This window comes from Camelus dromedarius, chromosome 2 (genome assembly GCF_036321535.1).
Source record: "Camelus dromedarius isolate mCamDro1 chromosome 2, mCamDro1.pat, whole genome shotgun sequence".
NCBI classification, from domain to species: domain Eukaryota; kingdom Metazoa; phylum Chordata; class Mammalia; order Artiodactyla; family Camelidae; genus Camelus; species Camelus dromedarius.
In genome coordinates this window covers 59,270,220-59,281,979 of record NC_087437.1, presented here as the reverse complement: position 1 = coordinate 59,281,979, position 11,760 = coordinate 59,270,220, and the positions used below count along the sequence as shown (strand labels likewise).

General features: G+C 35.3%; 1 protein-coding gene across 5 annotated transcripts in view; it reads left to right on the top strand.

Annotated features, from left to right (window-relative positions):
- Nucleotides 1–11,760, top strand: part of ATP13A3 (ATPase 13A3) — a 73,734-nt gene that overhangs the window by 48,337 nt on the left and 13,637 nt on the right. For all 5 annotated transcript variants that reach the window (XM_064493900.1, XM_031453554.2, XM_031453534.2 and 2 more), the window contains 4 exons: nt 651–723; nt 2,346–2,523; nt 3,198–3,385; nt 8,008–8,096. In XM_064493900.1, coding sequence (XP_064349970.1) covers nt 651–723; nt 2,346–2,523; nt 3,198–3,385; nt 8,008–8,096 — 528 coding nt within the window. The remainder of the gene's footprint in view (nt 1–650; nt 724–2,345; nt 2,524–3,197; nt 3,386–8,007; nt 8,097–11,760) is intronic.

Sequence of the window (11,760 nt, the reverse complement as noted above, 5' to 3'; positions counted from 1 at the left end):
TAGAACTCTTCAAAATGTCAAGCTGTGACATATTTTAGAATTGCGGTTAACTTTGCTATACACTCACAAGGAAAGGCCAGAATGCGAGTGGATGTCTCAGCTCTAGTTTAGAATTTAGCGTTTGGAGAAGAGGTGTGAACTAGTGGTATCTGAACGTACACCATGGATTTTATAGTTGAAGTGTTTTCACTTTAGATTTTTCTCTACATGATCGTTGGTGACATCTCAAAGAGTCTTTGTGAGGCTACCCCTTTCTATCATTGTGGAAAGTATTAGGAGGGATGGTGTTAGATAATAAGGAGGCTTCAAGATACTTATTTTCAAAAATATTGAATATTGTGAGTAGAAGTTTATGTTTTCTTTTTGCCAAAAAAACTTTCAAAAGGCTTTCATTGGATGAGTTTTGGGGCACTACCTTTTATACTAATATATTAAATTGAATTTTGCAAGTATGTCATATTTCATTAATTTAAAGGCAAATACGTTCAGTTTTTAAGCAGGTCCAAGTGTCATTTTGAAATTGTCATTATTGGGGGAAAAAAATTAAAACCAGAGAGGAAAAAGCTAATAAAACCAGGGGGGAATGGTATAAAAGTGGTACAATAAAAATAGTTCCTGAAAACTAACTTTTAAAATAATTGCTTCTGTAGATCTTAAGCAACCTAGGGGACTTCCAGTTTCTCTTTATTGATCTGGCAATCATTTTGGTAGTGGTATTTACAAGTGAGTATTTTGCTTTGTTACTGTTTTTAAAGTGTATGAAATTCTGATGTGGCTTATTAAACTTTGGTAAATTTATGTGAACGATTGTAACACAGTACATGTCTCTCCATTTTTCCTATGAATATGTTCTTTTATTATAAGTTGTTTATATTTTGCCCTATTTGTTTTATTCTTTCTCCACTTTTTCCTGAAATATTTGGGAATAAGTTCATGTTATCATGCCCCTTTGCCCCCTTTGCCTCTGAATATTCTAGTATATATTGCCCCAGACAAAGTTGTTCTCTTATACAGCTAAACACAGTTATAAATGTCAAGAAGTAACATTTATATAATATTACCTAATCCATACCTGTATTCAAGTTTTGTCATATGTCCCAATAACATCCCTTATACCTATTTTTCCCTGTGGTCCCCTTGCCCAGGATCTAGTCCAGGCTCCTAAGTTTCATTTAGTTATCGTATCTCTTTAGTCATCTTTAATCCAGAATAGTACATCAGCCTTTCGGGGGGCTTCTTGACATTGATGTTTGTGAAAGAAGATGATCTGGTTATGCAGGTTTGTTTGTTGTATTTTCATTAGACTCAGGCTGTGCATTCTTGGCAGGAGTATCAAAGAAGTGATGCTGTGTCCTGGGTATATCGTATAAGGAGATAAGATGTTGATTTGTTTCAGTACTGGTGATTTTAACATCAAAATAAATAATGATGGTAATGGGATATGACTTACTTAATCAAGTAAAAATTCACAAGTCCATAGTGGAAATAAATAAATGATTGGGAGAGAAGGGAAAGCTCTTCCTTACAGTAAAATGCTAACTAATAATATAGACAGAATGATTGGCTTAGACCATGGAAAGACTCTGGTCCTGCTGACGTTTAGGCCAGCTAATTGTTTATTGTTGGGGGGGACTATCCTCTGCTTTATAGGCTGCTTACCGGTATCTCTGGCCTCTACCCACGCCCCCATTTATGATAACCAAAAATACCTCCAGACATTGCCAGGTGTTCTTTGGGGTCCAAAATCATGTTGGTTGAGAACCACTGAGTTTGACAGTCTTTAGTGGATGCTAAAACTAGTGAATGAAAGTTGAGGAACAGGGTTTTTACACAGTCTCAGTGTCTTTCCACAAATTACTTATTAATTACAAAGAGAAAGACATAACTTTACAGTGGAGAAACTTGGTGGACAGAAGTGATCAAAGCCTCTTTTATGTTACTGTTATGTTTATATAGCTTCAAACCTTTGTTAATATCTCCTTAAGAAAAAGAAATATGTGTTATTTTAACTGTGGCTTTACAATTACAGATTCAGAAATAAATTCTTAGTTAAGCATATAAGGTTGGTGATGATATATGCTTGTCTTTAGTATTCTTTTTACTTGTACTAGGGTTTCCTTTGAATTTCAATAGATTAATGTAAAAAGTATTCCTGAGGCATTTTTGAAAAAGCCTTTACAGATTACTTAAATATGTATGGCATCTGGCTTGGTTTTTGGACATTTTTCATATTAAAGATTTGTTGGGAAAGAAACCCAGTTTTTTTTAAGTTCCTAAATGAATCTGACTTTGTAGTGACAAATTAATTTAGATATAAACTTTTCCTCTCTTTCTTCTTAATATAGTGAGTTTAAATCCTGCCTGGAAGGAACTTGTGGCACAGAGACCACCTTCAGGTCTTATATCTGGGGCTCTTCTCTTCTCCGTTTTGTCTCAGATTATCATCTCTATTGGATTTCAATCTTTGGGGTTTTTTTGGGTCAAGCAGCAAGACTGGTATGATAAATGGCATCCATATTCAGAGTAAGTTGGTCAATCCATTAAAAAATAAGTGTAAAGTGAGTGCAATATATATGCATGTAAGAATAAGTTTAAAAATGTATGTAAAAGTTTGCATGCAGCTTGGTTAAACAATTAAAGTAATTCGGCCCATATTTGACTTCATCTATCTGTAGGAAGGTGGTCAGGCAAGGTCCTAATGATCAGATCAAGATGGGGACATTGGACCAGTTTCTTCATTTGCTGCTGAGCCTTGGCTTTCCTTATCTATAATATGAGGAAATTGAAGTTAATCACTAGGGTTTCTTCTAAGCCAGAATGTTTGTGTTTCTAACTTCTCTACCCCCAGTTTGGGAAATGACATTTTAAAACCTAAAAAAATTTAAGAAAAGGTATTAAGTGCATCTTGTGTTTGTTTATGGGCAGAATGTCTTCAAGTTCACAGATTATGGTAATGTAATTTTAATTAATTATACATAGGTAAATGCAAAGTCTGTTTACCTTTACTATGCTAAAGTTACTCCCTAACTTAAAAAGTGGGAAGAGTTTATTAAAAGTGAGAGGGGCTTATTAATTAATGAGGTCTCTTACTTCCTTCTGAATTTTAACTGATTAGAATGTGACTAGAAAGAAAAATTAGTTTCCTTTGGGAAATAGATACTGTGTTTACTAACACAAAATTTTTTTCTGTGTTTTAGTGCTTGTAACACAACAGGAAGCCAATATAGGAATTCTTCAGATTTAAACAATGAAACTGATTCTGATTCACATAATATACAAAATTATGAAAATACCACAGTGTTTTTTATCTCCAGTTTTCAGTACCTCATAGTGGCAGTTGCCTTTTCAAAAGGAAAACCCTTCAGGCAACCTTCCTACAAGAATTGTAAGTTTGGCATTTATTGTGATTTCCATCCTGCTTCCCTTCTATAAAGTAATGTAAGAATTGAGTTAAAGCTGTTCTTTCAAAGTAAAATGGGTCTTCACAAGTAGAATGAACCTAGTGATTTAGATGTTTACTGTCTTGTTTTATTCTCATGGTAGCTGCCACCCTAAGTTTAAAATTAAAGACAGCAGTTCTACACATTCCTGGTTTTCACACCCTGTTACTTCTGGCTCCAATTTTTATTTTTACAGCCCATTGCAAAGAGAGTTAGAATTAAAAGCAGGAATAGAAGTTCTTCAGTTTGAACAGTGGGTATTATACTTTCCTTCTGGGTGGTCTGCATGGCACCAGCTGTCTTTTCTCATTTTTGACACTGTTCCAGCCAATATTCACCTGGAATTCTTCACTTCTGTCACCTTTGCATCCACAGCAGGAGGGGCCAGTAGAATGGAGGCTTATGCCTGTGTAAGCTTGTCTGCCTGTGGCAATAGAATACAGCATTTGGATTGATCAGTTAGGGTTCTTGGGAAAAAATCATTCACTGTATATAAATTGCTGGTTTTAAAAAATTGAGGCTCTACTAATTAATATATGGAACAACTTAAAAATTATTTTTTCCATATAGAACTTTAAGACTTTTACAGTACCTTGGTGTGAATAGTAGTTATTCTTTTGCTGTAAAGAAATGCCAGTGTTCTGGTTGGTAAAATGTCAGGTCACAGATTTCGCTGTGGCATAGGACTGATAACTGCTCACATCTGTATATCTCACGTGAGAATTTACAAAGCATGTTCACATACATTATCTTGCTTAGTCTTCTGTGTGGTTTGTAGGACAGATTTTGTTACTTTATATTTTGGACAAGTAAGATTTCAAAATATAAGTAACCAATAATAATTGAAATCTGTTTTTTACTTTTTTTTTTTAAAGAACTGATATTTCTTATCTAACAAATGGAAACTTTAGAGAATCATGTTAAAACCACGTTGTGGGACAAAAAGCTTTGCATAGTAGGTGAACTTAATAATTAAAGTTGATGTACATGTTTTTTGGTTCACTGTTTCAAAATTTCAAGGAAATATTGAGCATGCCCAGGGGTAGCTAAAATATCTTTCAAAGAACAATACTTTGTTTACAGAAAGAAAACTGACATTCAGACTTGTTGGTAAGCAAGACAGCTACATCTTTTATATTATTTTGGAAAACTTCAAAAAAAATGAGAGGCTTAAAGTGTTTTATATTCCCATTTAATTTCGGATTGATTTAAATAAACTCAATTGTTGATCACTGGACTGTTTTTTTAAACATGTGTTAAAAATTATATTTTAGCAGAAATATAGCCACCAAACCTTTGTCCTTAAGCTAAGCAGCTTGTGCATGTCTGTTAGTGGAGACAGAAGTGTGTGCTGTCATAAGACATGCCTTCCAGAAAATACAATAAAGTCAGTGTATTACTTTGCTGATTTTCACGTCTTTGTCTGTCTGTCTGTCTGTCAGTCATTGGAGTCCCCTAATCTTGGAATATAGTTGTTACTGATGAGTAAAGAAAGAGAAGTAGAGAAGAAAGTAAGAAATGATAGAAATAAAGTATTACTGTATAAAGTGTTAAACGATGTGAAGTATAAATATGGATGGAGAAGAGTGGGGGAAAGGTTAAGGCTTTACCAAAGCTGTCATCAGCCTTTCCTTTCCTCCTCAGAGTAGACAGTTCACAGATCTTCACCAGACCTGCTAGTTACTGTTCTCAGTATCTAAACTGTGTAATGTGTTGTCTATCTTGAGCATATTATTTTAAAGGATTAATCTCAGTCTTAGCTATTTAAGGTATCCTCTACAGAATCTGTTGCTCTCCTCTACTGGTTCTGGTTGAGACTAAGTAAAACCTGACTTCCGTCTGTGGTCACCCATTTTCACCTGAAGCGCAGTTATTTTCTTGCTTGACTTCACTGTTATTTCAAGGGCCGTGATCATATGGACTTAATTCTGACACTCTTTTAACCAGATGTGATTTCTTGTGATCTGGCTTCAGTTTTTGCTGGTTTTTTTTTTTTTTTACTTGATGCTTATCGTTTGCTGCTTGTGAAATCCAAGTTCTTTCTCTGTATGAAGGCATTATTACTGAACTGCCAGCATCTCTCCTGTTCAGGCTTATGTATCTTTTTCCAGTTCATCCCCATATCCGAAGTGGTTGGAGCAGATACCTAGGGGCCCTGCAGGCTGAGGTGGCCTTTTAAAGACAAGTAACTGAGTCAGGAAGAGGGACTAGGAATAAAAAGACTTTAAATTTGTGGTTGTAGGTCAGAAGATCCCAGTTAGTATTTTTGAGGAGGAACAAGAGAGGTATATATCAGAGCCACAGACAAGTATTGCAGATTTATTTACTCTCTGTAAGTTTTTACTTTTGAGTCACTTACTGAGGGGAATATAAGGGAAGTCCTTTATAAGGTTCTTATTTTGATGCCAGATTCCATCAAAGGGAACTGGTGTCATTCAGTTAACAAGTCTGTGATGCTGTTGCTGGGACATATTTAATAATAACTTAAATCTGCTCTTCCCTTACAGGATCTCATCTTATCTGTATTTTACGGTTAAAATAATTTGACTCTGAATGACTTGGTGATGTTCACCTAGCTTTGTGGCAGCATCTGAAACAGAATCTAAATCTTTAACTTGAGGAACATTCTTCCTCGGCCGCCAGTCACCACCAGCACAGAGTTTGTTTTGATAGCTGTCTTCAGTAGGGTTAGTAAGGAATCACTGACCATGCCAGGAGAACCCGGAGCTGAGAGCATGGTCTGCTAGAAACTCATGCCTCTCTAAAATGAGTACTCAGTTTTTCGATTCTTGTTTGAAATCCTTATTGATCTTTTCATTTTGGTGGTTATGTAAGTCTGCCAGCCTCTTTTTCTTTCCTGGTGAAACAAAGGAAAGACTCAAGTATTTATTTTCTCCTTCAGATGGAAATCTTGGCAGATTTTTAGAGGTGTGATCAAAGGGGGTGGTTATAGGAGAAAGATGAAAATTTGAGAATTACTGTTGAGGTAAATGTCAGAAGTTTCCGAGCCTGAATTTAAAAAAAAAAATTTTTCTTCTGGCAATATGTCAAGACTAGATTGCAAATCTATTTTTGCTTATTGTTTTAAAAATGCAATAGGATTTGAAAAACGTTCAATATGGGCTATTATTTTCTTGAAACAAAACTTTCTCTGCTTCCATGTCTCTCTTTGGCATTTGTATCCTGACCATTTTTTTTGTGTGTGTCCTTTTTCTGGTTTTGTCTGGGGTGTGTGTGAGTGTGTTCATGTACTTCCAACTAGCACTTTCCAAACACTTTAAACTGACTCTAAACATTTGAATGACTATATAACATGTATTACTCTCTGCTTCATTTATGGAAGAGAATATTGCATTACTTGTTTGTAATTTAGTAGAGTGTTTTAAAAATAAAAGTCTGGAAAAAATTCCTTTTTTATCTAACTGGATTGCAAATTTTTCATCCTGTTGGTCAGTGGCTCATAGTAAAAAGGTTTCCCCACTTTTGGCATGAATGTTAGCATAACTTTCAGTCTAAGCTGTTAGAACAGTAAATATGTGTGTGTGTGTGTGTATATATATATGTGTGTGTGTAACAGTAAATATATCAGAATATTATTTCTATTCACTTCTTGACACACTCTAAAGTCTTTATGATAAAGTTGTGGTTATATGTGGTCTTAGTAGAGTTTGAATTTGAAGCCAGCCACTAATAGGAGCTTGGAAATAAATACCCAGACCAAGAAAAAAGAAAGAAAAAGTTTGGGGCTGTTAATATAATTGAGACTTTTTTTTTTTGGATTTGTGATTTTGTTTTTAATTCTGAGACTATTTCTGAGCTTTCTCATGGCTCATTATATATAAGGGTGTGCTTGTATATGTGTGTGTGTGAATGTATGTATGTACACAGTTAACAAAATGACCACAAGCAGGGAGTTTTATTTTTGAGTTAGGTAAGTGATTCAAAGTGCTGATGGATGGAATTTACCATTCTTAGCTACCACAGCAAGCCACTGGCTTAGCCCACATTTAAAATAGTAGATCAACTCAATTTCTGGGTCTTGAGCTAGCATTTTCTATGGAAATATTTTCACAAAGGAAATCAATGAAAAAGTGGGATTCACTTAACAGAAATATACTTAAATTCAACTTAGAATGCCTGTTTAGGGTGATAACATACCCAATACTGAAAATAAATGTTATTCAGCATTTTTACAGTTAGCAATAATTTCATTGCATACATATTTTAAATGATAATCTCATTTTTCCATACATAATCTCCTATTTGTGATTTGTATAGTGGCTTATCCTATAAAGTAGCGTGAGAAGAACAAATAAATGTCCATAAAGGTTTGTCTTGTATTTTTGTAAATGCAGATGATTTTCACATTGTGTAAATGAATCCTTTGGGCCTGCATGATGTATTATATGCTAGGAAATATCACAGAGCACACATTTTATATACTGAATCAGCCTAAATAGAAGTATTCAAAACTAAATTTAGAATTGACAGCGAACCAGTCATTACATTATATGCCTTTTTAATTTAAAGGAACACCCTAATTTAATTGTTTTACTTTCTTTTTCAGATTTTTTTGTTGTGTCTGTGATTGTTTTGTATGTTTTCATATTATTCATCATGTTGCATCCAGTTGACTCTGTTGACCAGGTTCTTCAGGTAAGGTGTAAGCACATCAAGTTATTACTGGTTGTGCGGGAGTGGTGGTGTCTGGGGCAGCAGGGGTGAGACAGCAATGGAAAACGGCACTTGGTATACACGGCCCAGTGAGACTTCTGGATGCTTGCTAGGACTTAGGATCTGTCCCCTTCCTCTACTTTTGTGGAGAAAGAGACTGAACTGTTTATGTTTCTTTTTTCCAATATCTCTTATTTCCTAGTTTTCTAAGTTAAAGAATAAGGAACATAAATAAAACAGCAACTTATATTACCCTGCCTGTTATTTTTCTTTCCTGTTTCTTCAGTCTTTGCTTCTAATTCCATTTCCCTTTGTCTACAAACAAATGTCCCTTGGTCTTTAAAAATAAGGAACTTGGATCCTGTTATTTGACCTCTCCCTTATCAGCCTGCTCCTTGGGTCGTCTGCACCCGCTGCCTCATTTTCACTGTCCATTGTGTTCTTCATGCTTGTTCTCTTTAGAAACTTTATGAAAAATGAAATACTTATTTTATACAAAAGAATGTGCACACAAATTAAAGTTGTTAAGCATAATAGTAATAAAATAACACCCATGACTCTATCATCTAGCCTAAAAAAAGCATTACCAACACCAGCGAGACAGGGCCGTGCACCTTTCTCCAAACATCCTGAGGGCACCACTACTTTGTTGTCTTACTTTTCACTGTACACTTGCCGTATATGTATAAATCTTAAAAGATAGTTTTGCTTACTTTGGAACTTTATGAAATCGGTGTCTTGTGATCTCTATTTTTCTGTAAGTTGCTTTTTCCCATCAGCCTTACTATGTTGACACATGCATTTCATTTTCATTCTATGTAGTATTCTATTATAGGAATATACTGTAATCCACTTCTCAGTTCTCCATTGGTAAACAGCTGGTGGGTGTATAGTCTTTTCCTGGATTGATGGTGCCGATGTAAACATTCTTACATACGCCTCTTAGTGTAAGGGAGTAAGTGATGGTGCACCAAAGAGTTCATCCAAGTGCAAGCAACAGGGGGTGGTGCAGTGCTGTAGAGAATTTAAAAACAGCAGTAAAGCCCACTGAAAGTCCATCTGCTGTTAAATATCACCTTGTCCTGGGAATTCTAAACAGTGTCAGTGGTAAAATGCTCCTTCCATTAGCAGCAACCCTACCTTGGTCTACCACTACGGGCAAAGGGGTCCTCTGGTATATTCTGTTACAATTTTGAGCTTGTCCCCTTTAGCTTTCTGAGGTTCCAGTTGCTTTCCAAAGTGACTGAACCTCCATCAGTGTATAAGATCTTGTTCCATATCATTGCCAACATTTGTCTAGTAGGTTAAAATGTCATATATCCTGATGGTTTTAATTTGCTAATTATATTAATTTTAAATTGCCAATGGTATTAAGCATTTTTTATGCTTATTGACCATTTTTATTTCCTCTGTGAATTGTTTGTCTTTTGCCCATTTTTTCTATTCATATGATGTCTTTTTCTTATTATTTTCAGGAGTTTCTAAAGTATTTGGCTATATATGTGATGAATATCTTCCAACTTGTGGCTTATCCTTTTGCTTTGTTTATAATATCCTTTTTAAAAACAAGTTTTTACAGTAGTCAATTTTAACAGTTTTTTTTTCTTTACGTTCTGTGCTTTTCATATCTTTTCATATCTTAACTTGGCAGCTTGTCCTGTCTCAAGGTTACAAAGAGACTAACTCTTTCATAGTTGGTCTTTAATCCACCTGGAATTAATATTACGTATAGCCTTTGAGATGACGATAAGATTTCTGTTTTCCTCATGAATACCCACTTGAGCATTATTTATTGAATAGTCGTATCTTTACCCACTGATCTTCAGTGATACCTCTGTCCTCTATCAGTTTTCAGTTGAATGTGTGTGTGTATAAACTGTCAACCTGATAGGGGTGCTGCATTTTTTTCTTAGGTCTCTGTATTCTCCTCTGTGCTAGGACCACATTGTCCAAACTACTGTGACTTTATACGTAATTTTGATATATGATTGGATAGGACCCCTTATCCCCCACCTCATATTGTTCATCATGATCTTTTTGGCTGTTCCTGAGCTTTTCCTCCTCCATATAAATTTTAAGGTTAGCTTGTCAAGTACTGGGAATTTTTATTACAATTACAATGGGTTTATCAAAAATTGAGTTGGAGAATTGATTTAGTCTCCCTTTCCATGAACAACATCTCTGTTTCTCTAGGTCTTCTTGAATATCTTTCAGTAAAGTCTGACAGTTCTCTCCCTAAAGGGAGACAAGTGTTTGTTAGATTTTTCCTGTAGTAGTATGATTTTTGTTCTTCTGATAAGTATCTGTTTAAAATTACATGTTCTAATTCTTTTACGCTGGTGCACACAGTGCAGTTATCTTGGATAGCCATCTCATCTCCAGCAGCCTTGTCAGACTTTATTCTTGCAGTTTTAGATTCTCTAGGATTTTGTTTTAGACAGTTTTCATCTATAAATAGTAACAAGTTTTTTGTTTCTGACATTTCAGTCCTTATGCCTTCTATGTATTTTTCATGTCTGTTGACACCACATTCATGTTGGCTGCATGACAACGAGGCCTGTCTTGTTCTGACTCCTCAGGGAGTGCTCCTGGTAGTTCACCCTTGGGTGTATCATGGGCTGTAGGTTTCTGGTATATACTTTTTATCAGGTTGAGGAAGCTTACTTCTTTGGTGTTGTTAATGTAAACAGATGTTTAATTTTATCTAGTGCTATTAAAATGATCACATAGTATTTCTCCCAGGAGATTGTGGTGAATTACAGTTAACTGATAAATGTTGAACTAACACTGCATTCCTAGAATAAATCCAATTTGTTCATGATGCATTCTTTTTTATATCCTCTGGATTTGGTTTGCTGTGATATTGTTTAGGATTTTTGCTTCTCATTGCATGAGTGAGATCAGACTTCATTTTCTTGTATGTTCGGTTATATGAACTTTATGCAATGAACATTCCATTTCATGGATTTTCCAAATTTTAACTAATCCCCTTTTAATGGATATTTAGGTTGTTTACTATTTTCTTGTTATAAACAATGCTATATTGTGAATTCTTGTACGCTTCATTAAGATAACATGCATTTTTAGAGGTTAATGTGCAGAAGTAGAATTGCTTGATCAAAGAATATCTAGAATTTGGGTTTTATAAATACTGTGTTATTGAACTTTGAAGAGGTTGATGGTTTATAGTCTTACAAGCAGTGTATGAGCATCTGTTTCCCCACATGCTTCACTGAGGGATTTAGATAAGCACTTTAAGCAAAGAAGAAAACAAAACATATTTATTATTTCCCTCTTACTACACATGTCTTCTGCTTCACAGCCAAATTATGGTTTTGAAAGAGTGCTACATTCAGCTCACCTCCCACACACTCATCAGCTGGTCTGGCTTCTACTCCTGCCAGATCTGCTGAGACTGCCCTTGCCCAGGCAGGTAACAGCCTTCGTGTGAAGTCCAGTGGACTTGTCCCCTTGTTTATTTGTTTATTTTTCCCAGTCTTACTTGACTCCTCAGCAGAATTTGATAGTTAGCCTTCCCATCATTCTTGACACATTCCCCCTGGAATGTTGTGATGCTTTGCTCTTTTCTGGTCTTTTCCTACTTCTGTGACTCCTCATTTTCATTCTCCATTGTGGTTCCAAACCC